Below are 13,645 nucleotides of genomic sequence, written 5' to 3' on the forward strand. Positions count from 1 at the left end.
CTTGTTTAAGTTCTTGGCTTATCTTGATTCCAGATACTGTTTCTTAAAATTTAACATTTATGTAATTTCAAAATTTATATCTACACTGGAATACATCTGTTATGTTTCAGTTTTTTCAGGAGTATTGGCCACCTATGCAGTGGTTCCAATAGTATGTCTTCAAAACAACTTCTTCATCCATGGGCTAAAACATTCTAATTGCTGTCCTAGATACGTTGTGTTGGAGGTGTATTTATAGAACAGAGGATACATCTGGGGTAAAATTCAAAAGATTTTACAACAATAGATTCTTTTTATACGGTTACAAGAGACCAGAGGCTTTCTGCCTTTGAACAATTGTTTGGTTTTCTTCAAAAAAAAGTCATTATTAAATGTGACTCTCAAGGTTTTGGAAATTAAAACTGAAGACAACACTCATACTTTTGCAGTATCAGAGGCAATGTTTGCTACACTAAATTTTTGTTTCCCAGTGAAATTAATTTTCTTTTATCTTATTCTGAAAGACATGTTTTGAAATTAATGCCAACAGTCTAGTGTTCTTTAATCATTTATCAGAGAAATCATGTCATAAAAAATTAGCTCAATATTAGAAGAATGGAACATCAAAAACTGATTATAATTTCAATGAAATACAACAAAAGTGAATAAGGTTCAGTGCCAAGCACACCTCTTGGCACAAAAGCATCACAAGATAAGCTATCCACAGCAAATCTTTATAACACTGAGATGTGACTGACAAAATATAATATCTTCACAAGCCATACATGTTTGCTGTTTGGCTGACATTTGCATTTCACACTGTAACCAGACACAATGATTTGGATGCACATAGTCACTTCTCAGCTCATTAGCACTTAAAATGTTCTTTGCTATACCAAGATAGAAGTCATTTATATATTGCAGAAAGGGAAAAGTTTATTTAAGAATCTTGAGGGTTATGGCAGAAAGAACATGATGTTGCTAGACTGTATCCGAAGACCTTTATTTTTGTTATGCATCTTTGGCTGTGACATTTTATTTTCATTGGGAAGAAAAATTTGGCAGCTTTAGAACAGCAGCAAATTCTACCTTGATAGATACGTTCCAGGCAATTAATTAATCAGTCAATATTATAATTCTAAAAAACATTCCTGGCCATGAAACATCTCCTTTCATCTCTAGGTTGCTTTTTGTGTTAGTTATTGACAAATATAACAAAGTCATTCATGTGATCTGTTTTTTTGATTTTATGAGTAATGAAGCACGCCACTGCAGCACTTCTACTTTTATCTCCACAAAATCATGAGAACTTGAAGTCGTTTGATTGAAAATTAAAGTTGCGACATTCTGTTTCAGGAGTGCTGTGAGGCCATAGCTGCAAAGGTTTCTTGAAGTACTTTGCTGTCTAACCATGGGATGAGAATAGCCACCCAGGATAATGGTTAGATATAGATTTTAGAATATTGTTGGCTTCTAAGTTCATAGGTTTCGTGCCCATTGATTCTCAGGGGTTCTTTTTCATCTGCTGTATCAATATCTTTCATCTGGGGATAATAAGCAGAAGATGCTTTGCATTCATAATGTCTGTCAATGGATTTTAAGTGCATCAACATGTGAAGAGCATAAGCTAAAACAAGAAGCAGGATCAGTGACATCACTAGTCCCATTAGAATGGCTGGTGGAAAGAGGGAAGCACAATCTTTTGCATAAGCAAACTCTCCGTCTTCAATGTTAAATCCTTGGATCTGTGAATAAAATCAAATAGTCAAATTAAGACAACCTCTCCTTTCAATCCAAGGACTTGCCATTCTTTGATCACTATTGCTGATCAAAATTACTCCCCCACCCCCCAATCAGTTTGTGAAATAGAAATCAGAGTGTATTTCTGGGGAGCTTCTTCTGTGTCATTGAGGAATTTTAAAATAAATTAGGATCTGATATTTATTTTATTTATTTATTTATTTATTTTGTCCAATACACAATGAGGGTTTTAGTCGGTATATATCTATATACACATAGTAAAATACATGACGAAGGTTACAGAGGAGATACTCATAGTAAAATATATCTAAGAAATAATAGAAAATAAGATATAGGAATAGAACGTATCAATGAAAGAATAGAAGAAGAGATATAGGAATAGAAGAAAGGTATAGGAGATATAGGAGAGCAATAGGACAGGGGATGGAAGGCACTCTAGTGCACTTGTACTCACCCCTTACTGACCTCTTAGGAATCTGGATAGGTCAACCGTAGATAATCTAAGGGTAAAGTGTTGGGGGTTTGGGGATGACACTATGGAGTCCGGTAATGAGTTCCACACTTCGACAACTCGGTTACTGAATATATATAGATATATGTGTGATATTGCAGAGATTAACCCTTGACTGACTTCCCAAATAAGCTGGGATACACTGCTACTAACATTTGAAGGGAATTTGGCTAAATAAGGCTAGTCAAGACACTACCAAAAATTGTAATTCCAGGGGCAAGATAGCTTATTAAAACAGAGACTCTGCAATGCACATAAAAATTGTCTGAACTTCAATTGCACTGCCAAACTGATTCTTTCAATCACAGCCTGCAGACATAACTGCTGTGGAAATAGTTAAGCTGTTTTTCTCCTTGACAGGCTTGTTTACTTCTCTTTGCAAATTTCAGCAACTTCCTCAAGTGTCACCTTGACACAAATTGAACTACTCGCAATCTACATAAACCAAATTAGTGAGATGAAAGCCCAAACTAGATATCCTGATAAGAGCCTTTACCATTTCATCTTATCACAACATCTAGTTGTGAAAACAGTAAACAACTAGTAATGTTCAGTTCATGTAAATCATTAATATAATCTATCAATTTACTATAATAAAAAATAATAATTTCAATATGGCGTACCAGAATTTGCAGGAAGAAGCATGGACTCCAGGAAGGACATCTTTGTGATGTCAAAGCTCCGCCCATGGAATTCCCTATTGGGATTCCCCACCTCCTTTCCAGCCTCCAGACCAGCCCGACAGCTCCGCAGCTCTTTTGAAAAACTAACAGCCGGGTGGTGGGGCTTCTCAACATCCTCCTGAACCTGAACGCCAACCCCGAACTTTTGTCGAACTTCCGGGTTCGGCATTCGGGAGAACACCAAGAAGCCCCCCGGCTGTTTCAAAAGGCAACAGCCAGGCGGCGGGGCTTCTTGGCGGCCACCCGAACCCGAACTTTTGCCGAAGTTATTTTATAGCGGGTTCGTAAGATGGAAAAAGTTCAGAAGAAGAGGCAAAAAAATTCCAAACTCCGGGTTCGTATCTCGGATTGTTCGTATGGCGAGGGGTTCGTATCCCGAGGTACCACTGTACAGCTACTTTTAATAAAATGCTTTTATATTATAATTCAAACTTCATTATGTCCTAGATCATCTCATGTTCTTTCTCCCTAATTTACATTTAGGATACAGCTATCATTCTTTTGGGAAGTTTATTGATATTTTTATCAATTGTCTCATATATAAAATCTCAATAGTTCACATGTGTAAGTCTTGAAAAAGGACAATAGGTAGGCCCCCAACAGCATGCCAGCTAATGTCTAATAACTGGAGACATTTATTTCACACAATGAGAGAGAGACTTCTGAATAATTTTTAGACTTCCATTGCAAGTCTATAAGGACAAGGTGACTGCCTTTTCTTGTTCAAAGTTTACTTCTTTACCTGTATCTGAAAATCACATGATCTACACCAGGGGTGTCAAACTCACTTCGTCATGGCGGCATGATGTGACGTATCGGGACTTGTTTCCCTTTCGCTAAACCGGGCATGGATGTGGCCAGTGTGTGATGCATCTGGCCCATGGACCAGGAGTTTGACAGTCTTGATCTACATTGAAAGGTTCTTTAAGCTTCCTTATTGCACAGATCTAGCCTTCTAAGTATTTGCTTAAAGGCCTCCATTGGCTTTCCCACACATTACCTGAAAGTCAATAAAAGTAACTTCCCAGTGCTTGGCTGCATCGTTTGCAGAACTGGGTGTTAATAGTGCATCATATCTTTGCAAGTTGCTGACATGTTCACAATGATAAGAATAGATTGCTGGTGCATGTATTCTTGTTGCGTTGAATGTTGCTTGTACAGATTGATTGTAAATAAGCTGGATTCTGTGTAAGGTAAACCAATTTTGAATGGAGAACTTGTAATAACTGTTTGTCAGAATGAATCTGTCAGAGGAAATCAGAAAAATAATTGCATAAATCTTGCCACCTTTTGTTTATATTTGTAAATAAATCTCAAAAAAATATACTAACTTTATATTATTATTGCATGGGATTTCCTAGTTGATCCAGAATGTATACCTTTCAATTCTTCATTTTCACTGTTAAACACTAAAAATATTCCAAATGGCCAGAAAATCAAGATAATGGAAAAGAAGGAATAGGTTGTTGCTGTTTGTAAGTATTCCTTTTAAGCCTTATCATAAATACATTCCTAGATAAATAATACAACAGCCTTGACATTTTGTGTGTCTAGTACTTTAAAAGCACGATCTAAATTGAAGACTAGAAAAATAAGAGGATAAATCTTACTGGATGTTCATGTAGTGCACTAATTTACATATATTAATATGTAAAGCACATATATCACCATTGTAAGCAAAATTTCCTAGAGCAATTTGGAATTTTGATAACTCATATGTACATATTTTAAACTGAAAACCCAGCATAGCATACATAACATTGCAAAATAAGGAAACAGAACTACCAAACATCATAAAATTACATTTTCATTAAAACATTAAGACAGCAGAAATCAGATTAAATAAAATAATAGTGCAGGATAATAAAGTATTTGCTCTTAATAAGTAGTCTCTGCAACGCACAAAAGTGAGCTATACTAACTATATTTGAAATTAAGTCTCTTAAATTTTGATAACATCTAACAGTGCCTACTGATATTGCCTTCCAAAGTAAAGGTTAAGTCCTGATAATTTCAACTGAGGAATAGATATTTTTACTGAAATGAATGTGTCTTTAACCCTGACAGATTTTTGCTTCTGTTATATTGTAAAAGAAATTACATTTAGTGCAACAGTTGCATGTTTTCACATTTTCACATTATCGTAATGGAAATGATAGACGAATAGTATAGTTTTAATGTACTAAGAAGATAATATTTGAAAACATACCTGATAACAAATCCTTTCAAATCGTCAATGTCACCAAAATTAAGTGAAAGCCTAGACGGAAAAAGACAATTAAATCAAGCACTATTCAGAGGTGAAAGAGAAAGAAGAGAATGTAAATTTAAATTTAAATTCATCAGAATTATTTAAGATGGTTACATGGTACCATCGCAACACACAAAAGGGGCAGAGCTTGATAATAGCGCAACATGCAGTTTTGATACCTTTTGCAGACATCGCTCATCTAAATCATAACCTGGTGCAAAAAAATGTGGCCCTATAACCATGATTATGAACCTATGGCATGTGTGCCAGAGGGGAACATGCTGAGCCCTCTCTGTGGGCACATGCACATTGCCAGATGCTCTCCTGGTTTCTGCTGCACACATGCGCTGGACAGCTGGTCTTCCTGGGCACTGGACTGGCCTGAAAGACAACCAATAAGGCCATTTTCAGGCTATATATTAGACGGTTTTCTGGGTCATTTGTGGCCATTTTGAGGCTATTTCTGGACCTTTTTCAGGCCATTTTCAGATCTTCTCTGGGACATTTTTCAAGCTGTCATTTTTCAAAATGACCAAAAAAAATGGCCCGAAAACAGCCAAAAAGCAGGCATGTGTGTGTCAGCTGCTGGTCTTTGGATTTTGGTGCTCCAGCATGCGTGAAGACCATCTGGCTGGCATGCATGTTCATGCTGGAAATCCTGGTTTCTGGCACTCCGGTGCGCACACATGCACATGCGTGTTTGGGAACCCAGTCCTGAAATGTTTCGCCATCATTGTCCTATAATGTACTAGAGTGCCACTTTGCTTGTGCCAAGCTCCTATAGTACAATAAATGCTTGAATAAAAGCCAGCAATTGTATCCAAGGGTGCTTATTTAGGCATTCCTAGGATCTCAAGATAACATTAGTGAAGGTACCTAGTAAGGGCTATATTCCATTCATAATAAAATTGAATTACAGCTATATTTCATGGCTAGAATCCATGAACAGACAACAACTAGGCTTAAAATAAACTGCATTTGTCACAGACACAGGATATGATGATACCTTGAAGATTACCAAATTAATTTTAGAATAAGTTTCTTGCTACATGGTCTAGTGTTTAGATTCTATACATCACAAAATGTTTTTTTCTCAATCTATCTCAGAATCTATTTTTTTCTTTCTTGGGTTATATGAAAGTTAAAGCACAGACAACCTGGCAGATTTACCTCTCTGACAACATAGGATGGCAAGCATTTATCAATTTTATTGCTCCAGCATGTAGAATAATTGGGAACATTTAAAGTCATTAAATTAGTTCAGTGCTCGCTATTTCACTGCCACAAGGACACTTCATTGTTGATTTTTTTTAAAAAAAAACAACAACATTTAATTTTAGTTCATACATAGGGTACAATTTTACATTGCACCAAAGGTGTTTTTTTGTTTTCCAAAGGCAATTAAACTTTCTTGGGTTTTTTTGTTTGAAAACCTTTCGCTTCTCATCCAAGAAGCTTCTGTGAAATGAAACATTTTCAAAGAAAAAAAATTAAACAGTCCAGTCTTTGGAACAAGCACAACCTGGTTGATTGAGAATCTCCATAAATCTTACATTGCGTTTTCTTCGCTGCAGTTTGAATCAGCAACATCCACCGATGCATGAACACCAAATGTTTTGTCTGTTAGATCCAGCTGACTGTGGTTCTGAAACTTAATCATGATTCTTCTGGCCCAGAATAGAATGCAGGGGCTTCCATTAATGGTGACATTCAGAGGATTGTAGTGGCTGTGAATCATAGATTCTTTCTCCAAATTCTCTTCAGTGCTTACATTGTAATTGCCAATCTGCATGCAACCAAGTAAGAAATAACAATTGGTGTTCTCCTTTTTACATACTACTAATGCTTACTTTTGAATTACTAGATACCAGAGCAACATACATTCAATTTAATAAATGAATGATAAAATGCTTTGCTTTGAGATGGAGCCCATCCAAAACCAGAACATTACACTAAAATCTCAATTCTGACTGTAATAATAAGAAAGTAAATAATTAGCAATATCCTGTTTCAGAATGGTTATCATAATTATAACAAAGACAAGCCCAACATAAGACATTATAATTACTGTTTGCCCCCAATACATAAGTAAAAAGCAGAGTTTCTAAAAATATGGATAACTTTTGTAATAAATGTCTAATCATTAGTAGAGACAAAGCTCACTGAACCTATTTTTTTTTAAAATATCATTTTAATTACTGTTAGAGGGAAATGACATAAGTGCTATTAGTGAAATACTGCATTAGTGAAACACTATTCTTATTTTTATCCATCTATTATTATTATTATTATTATTATTATTATTATTAATTTATTGGATTTGTATGCCGCCCGTCTCCGCAGACTCAGGGCAGTGATAAAAAACAGCATGTAGCAATCCAATACTAAACAACTAAAAAAAACCTTATTATAAAACCAAACATACATACAAACATACCATGCGTAAATTGTAAGGCCTAGGGGGAAAGAATATCTCCTGACAGCAGAGGTGGGTTTTAAGAAGCTTACGAAAGGCAAGGAGGGTGGGGGCAATTCTAATCTCTGGGGGGAGTTGGATCCAAAGAGCCGGGGCCACCACAGAGAAGGCTCTTCCCCTGAGTCCTGCCAAACGACATTGTTTAATTGATGGGACCAGGAGAAGGCCCACTCTGTGGGACCTAACTGGTTGCTGGGATTCGTGCAGCAGAAGGTGGTCCCTGAGATAATCTGGTCCGGTGCCAGGAATGTTAATAACAGTGGAAAGATTTATACAATTGCTTTTCAGCACGAATTTTATTACGTGTCAGCAGTGAAGGGCTACCACACTGTGGGCGTGGCTTATGCAAGACGCCCTGCATTTCTTTCAACATCTTTCAGTGCAAATTGGGTGCTCTGGGGTGGAGCTATATTTTTCTAACCCTACTGCATCTCCTCCACTCCCACTCCCCCAGTCTGGGCATTAGCCCACCCCTGCATGTCAACTAATTCAGACATTGCTCCAGAGGCTCTCTGGAAGCCAAAAATACAATCCCAGAGCCTTTGTGTGAGTCAAAAATCAGCTGGCCAGCACACATATGCCTGTTGGAGTCGAGCTAGGGCAACAGTTCACGTGACAGCAGATATGGCTCTGCGTGCCACCTGTGGCACCCATGCCATATGTTCACCATCACTGGTCTAGAAAATTGGCATAGACTATCAAAGTCCTATCAAATCAAATTTGAAGAACCAATCAGGAGCCAAGAAATTCAACTCTTTCAAGGTGACTTTTAAAAGATAGTAGAAAGACTCTTTTTTGTTACACCTTCATTTCTCATAGGAGAAGCAGAATAAATTACTGAGCTATTAGAAATTTGTTTGCTTTTGTTATTTTGTTACACTATGTCCTATTTTTCTATCTGCTTTTGTTCTACATATATATATTGAGCAAACTGCTTCCTTTTGATTTCAGCCCCACTCCAATTGCCTGACAAGGCAAGCAACCCAAGTTCGAATCCAAGAAGGGTATAGCTAGCTGAATAGCTCTATATAGGTCTATATTCGTCTCCCTTTATTTATTTATCAGCAAAAATGTAAGTTTGAAAATACTGTATGTTTTGCAGCCTGGTGTGGGGCTGAAAGGCAAAAAGAAGCAGTATGTTTCCTCCCATATTTGGGTATACCAGGTGACTCGACAGAAACATTTAATCCCTCCGCTGGCTGAGCTGATAAGTGAGGAGAACTTGTGGTTTAGAGGTTAAGCAATTGTCTGACAAGGCAAGCAGCCCAAGTCCGAATCCAACAAGGGTATGGCTAGCCGGTGAGAGCTAAATAGCTTGATATAGATCTATACTAGTCTCCCTTTATTTCTTTATCAGCAAAAATGTAAGTTTGAATACTGAGAAAAGTCACAGAGAATGTGCAATGTTATTGTAGTTGAGCTCACACAATTTTGTTCTATACAGCACAGTAGTGTTTTCCACGGAACACAAGGGCCAACCAGGGGTTCCACAACTTAATAAGAAGGCATGGCAAGGCAAGGCAATTCCCCCCCTTCAATCCCACCCGCTTCTGCAGCGGGGCAGCCTCTTCCTCCATCTTGTGTCCGGTAGATCAATCATGCTCAGCAGCAATAGCCGCCAAGCAGGAGGAGGAGTGGCAGCAGCAGCGGCATTGGGGCTGACTGCAGCAGCAGCGCCCCTCTAGCCTCTCGCTGCAGCAGCAGGACCAAAGCGTGGGCTGCAGCAGCAGCAGGAGGAGGAGGAGGAGGAGGAGGACGATGGATGAAGCAGTTGCCTCTCCAGTACCTCCAATGCGGAGCTTCCCAGTCCAGGGCCAAGGCGCACCAGGCAGCTCAAGGTTCTCTCCCGCTCCTCCTCATGCCTCCTTCCTACACCTGGGTACACGCCACCATGCTCGGCCAAGCGGCCAACTTGTTATCTTCCTTTTCCCTGCGCAGGGCACTGTAAGAGAGTGCTACCTACTACTCCCTTCATGCTCATACTTTGGGCGTGAGAGGGCAGGAGGAGTGGTAGGCGTCCAACGCTCCCACTGGCCCCCACAGCCACCAAAAAATGGGGAGGGAAAGCCAGTGGAATGGAGCGAATGGTCTCCACTTATTGCCCCGCGCAGGCCCAGCACTCCTCTCTCTCTCTCTCTTGCCCTCTCTCTGCTACTCTGCAGCCACAGCCCCCCATGCGTTAGCAGCACTTGCTGATTCTGCTTCCATCTTCTAAGGCAGCATTACTATTACTATTAGTCTTCTCATCATTCCTATTACCGATCTCCCACTTATGACCATGACTGTAACATGTTGCTTGTATCCTTATGATTTATATTGACTGTTTCTTGATTGCTTATTTGACCCCTATGACAATCATTAAGTGTTGTACTTCATGGTTCTTGACAAATGTATCTTTTTTGTGTACACTGAGAGCATATACACCAAAGACAAATTCCTTGTGTGTCCAATCACACTTGGCCAATAAAAGAATTCTATTTCAGCTTCAGGATGTACAGCTTAATTCAGTGTTTTTCAACCTGGGTTCCACCAGAAACCTGACGACACCAAAAGGTTCCCTTGAAGAAAAAAGGTCGAAGAACACTGCAGCACAGGAAGATAATTTCTCTGAAATTAATTGGATTGTGGTAGCACACTGAGCAGGAATATGGGAGGTTTTAGTAGGAGACTTGGTAAATGGACAATCTAGAACCACCCTGCTGACACAACTGTACCAAAGAGTCCTGTGCACACTTGTGCTAGCAGACAACAGATATCATTACAACATAGCAGCAAATAGCAGAGACATGATAACAGACTAATCTCATTGAGTTCTTTGATTATGTCACAAAGGTGTTGGATCAAGGTGGTGCCGTGGATATTGCCTATCTGGACTTCAGCAAAGCCTTTGATACGGTTCCACATAAAGAGCTGATAGATAAATTAGTGAAGATTGGACTTAATCCCTGGATAGCTCAGTGGATTTCAAGCTGGCTGAAGCATAGGCATCAGAGAGTTATTGTTAATGGCGAGTATTCTGAGCAGAGACAGGTTACAAGCGGTGTGCCACAAGGGTCTGTTCTAGGTCCTATTCTTTTTAATATGTTTGTGAGTGACATAGGGGAAGGTTTGGTAGGGAAGGTTTGCCTATTTGCCAATGACTCTAAAGTGTGCAATAGGGTTGATATTCCTGGAGGGGTCTGTAATATGGTAAATGATTTAGCGTTACTAGATAAATGGTCAAAGCAATGGAAACTGCAGTTTAATGTTTCCAAATGTAAAATAATGCACTTGGGGAAAAGGAAAGCTCAATCTGAGTATTGCATTGGCAGTTCTGTGTTAGCAAAAACTTCAGAAGAGAAGGATTTAGGGGTAGTGATTTCTGACAGTCTCAAAATGGGTGAGCAGTGTGGTCGGGCGGTAGGAAAGGCAAGTAGGATGCTTGGCTGCATAGCTAGAGGTATAACAAGCAGGAAGAGGGAGATTGTGATCCCCTTATATAGAGCGCTGGTGAGACCACATTTGGAGTACTGTGTTCAGTTCTGGAGACCTCACCTACAAAAAGATATTGACAAAATTGAACGGGTCCAAAGACGGGCTACAAGAATGGTGGAAGGTCTTAAGCATAAAACGTATCAGGAAAGACTTAATGAACTCAATCTGTATAGTCTGGAAGACAGAAGGAAAAGGGGGGACATGATCGAAACATTTAAATATATTAAAGGGTTAAATAAGGTCCAGGAGGGAAGTGTTTTTAATAGGAAAGTGAACACAAGGACAAGGGGACACAATCTGAAGTTAGTTGGGGGAAAGATCAAAAGCAACATGAGAAAATATTATTTTACTGAAAGAGTAGTAGATCCTTGGAACAAACTTCCAGCAGATGTGGTAGATAAATCCACAGTAACTGAATTTAAACATGCCTGGGATAAACATATATCCATCCTAAGATAAAATACAGAAAATAGTATAAGGGCAGACTAGATGGACCATGAGGTCTTTTTCTGCCGTCAGACTTCTATGTTTCTATGTTTCTATGAGGATGGGGCATTTATTTGATAAGTACAGGCGTTCCTCAACTTATAACAACTTATTTAGTGATCACTGAAGTTACAACAGCGCTTTAAAAAAAAGGACTTATGACATTTTTCACACTTACAATTGTTGTAGCATCTCCATAGTCATGTGATCAAAATTAAGAAACTTGGCAATTGACTCATATTTATGACAGTTGCAGTGCCCTGGGGTTATATGATCCTCTTTTACAATCTTCTGACAAGCAAAGTCAGTGGAGACGCCAGATTAGTTTAACAACAGTGTTGCTAACTTAACAACTTCAGTAATTCACTTAACAGCTACAGTAAGAAAGGTCATAAATGGGGTAACATCCTCTTAATAAATATCTTGCTTAGCAACAGAAATTTTGACCCTAAGATGAAGACAACCTGTAGCTACTAAAAAAACAAAACAAAATTGTAATAGAATTCTAGAATACTTTCTGGGGAAAATTGAGTATTAGTAATATTAAGAACGAAACATTTACAAATATATAAAAGATATACCAGATATTCCTCATCCATGGTTTCTTGCAGAAAACCTTCAAGTGAGTATTTCTCAGTTATCCTTTCAACATGGAAAGCTGAGTCTCTTTTTCTACTTCTGCAATCAGTCGAATTTGTACCGGGGGGGGGGAGGGGATTGTCCTGGACGGACAAATCTTGCAAGACAAACTCATACCATGCATTTATCTGGTATCATCAATATAGTTTTAAAAAAATATATATGTAGTAAATCATACAGATATACAACCCAGGTGAAATATACTGCATAACACTGAAAATAATTGGTCAAGGAAAATAAATATGCTACATAATTTGGAAAGAAAATATTGTCATGTAAGAACTTACTATCCAGTTTTCTTGTGTCTCCATACCTGTGTTATTGCTACTTGTTGTAAATTAATTTTGGGCTTCACACTGCCATCATACCGTCGACCTACAAAATAAACAACATGCAATACATTCCAATTGAAACTAATCCTAGCAATAAACAATTTAAATAACTTTTATAAGTTTGAGGGAGTTTATATCAAAGAGGAGACTAATATAAAAAATATTTTTAAAAAGAAAGTGTGTGTGTGTGTGTGTATGTATGTGTATTGGGGCAGGCAATCTTTTAAAAAAGATAATATATTTAAATGTTCATCTGTATATAATTGATATTGTAGACCAGGGTGAAATGCTACCTGTTTGGCCTGGATTGGGTGTACTGGTAGGGGTGGCCACTGGTGGTTTGGAGAACCGGTAGTGGTGGTCTCACAAGGCTCCGCCCACCCACCCGGATCTCAGCATTTTATTTTTTTTAACCCTCTGCACATATGCCAAGCCTTCAGTGCATTCGTAAAGGTTTAAAAAGCATGTACTTCTAAACCAGTAGGGAAGGTAAATAGATTTCCCCACTTCTGTAGAGTCGTAGACAGTGATGGGCTACCAAAATTTTTACTACCACACTGTGGGCGTGGCTTATGCATTTTCTTTCAACATCTGTCAGTGCAAATTGGGTGCTCTGGGGTGGAACTCCAAATTTTGCTACCGGAACTGTGTTCCTGACCGTTCCCATAGGAGCCCATCACTGCTCGTAGAACACAGAGAGGTATAGTCTTCGACTTTCTTTTATTAGTGTGAACAATTCTTAATACTCAGGGATCTTGTTTAGGAAACTGGTGAATCAACTACACAAAGCATCTTCTCTCCTCATCTATTTGTCTACTACAGGTAGTCCTTAACTTACAACCAGAATCAGTACCAAAATGTCCATTGCTAATGAGGCGCTTGTTAAATAAGTCATGATTAAATAAAGTTAAATAAGTTTATGACCTTTTTTGCCATAATTGTTAAGCAAATCACTGTAATTGTTAAACTAATTATACTGTCATTAAACACATCTAGCTTTCCCTAATGACTTTGATGTCATATGCTGACAAAAAAGGTGATGAAATGGTGATT

General features: G+C 38.4%; 1 protein-coding gene across 2 annotated transcripts in view; it reads right to left on the reverse strand.

The window, feature by feature from the left end:
* Window positions 1-534: 534 nt before the first annotated feature.
* Window positions 535-13,645, reverse strand: part of LOC139159002 (V-type proton ATPase subunit S1-like protein) — a 31,197-nt gene continuing 18,086 nt past the window's right edge. The window contains exons 3-7 of one of the 2 annotated variants that reach the window (XM_070736345.1): window positions 12,574-12,635; window positions 6,739-6,971; window positions 5,144-5,194; window positions 3,935-4,178; window positions 535-1,724 (exon numbers count right to left, since the gene is read on the reverse strand). In XM_070736345.1, the coding sequence (XP_070592446.1) occupies window positions 1,422-1,724; window positions 3,935-4,178; window positions 5,144-5,194; window positions 6,739-6,971; window positions 12,574-12,635 (893 nt within the window). In that variant the 3' untranslated portion in view covers window positions 535-1,421. Of the gene's footprint in view, window positions 1,725-3,934; window positions 4,179-5,143; window positions 5,195-6,738; window positions 6,972-12,547; window positions 12,636-13,645 lie in introns of those variants that run through there. The other variant, XM_070736346.1, reaches the window with a different exon arrangement.

This window comes from Erythrolamprus reginae, chromosome 2, assembly GCF_031021105.1.
Source record: "Erythrolamprus reginae isolate rEryReg1 chromosome 2, rEryReg1.hap1, whole genome shotgun sequence".
Lineage (NCBI taxonomy): Eukaryota > Metazoa > Chordata > Lepidosauria > Squamata > Dipsadidae > Erythrolamprus > Erythrolamprus reginae.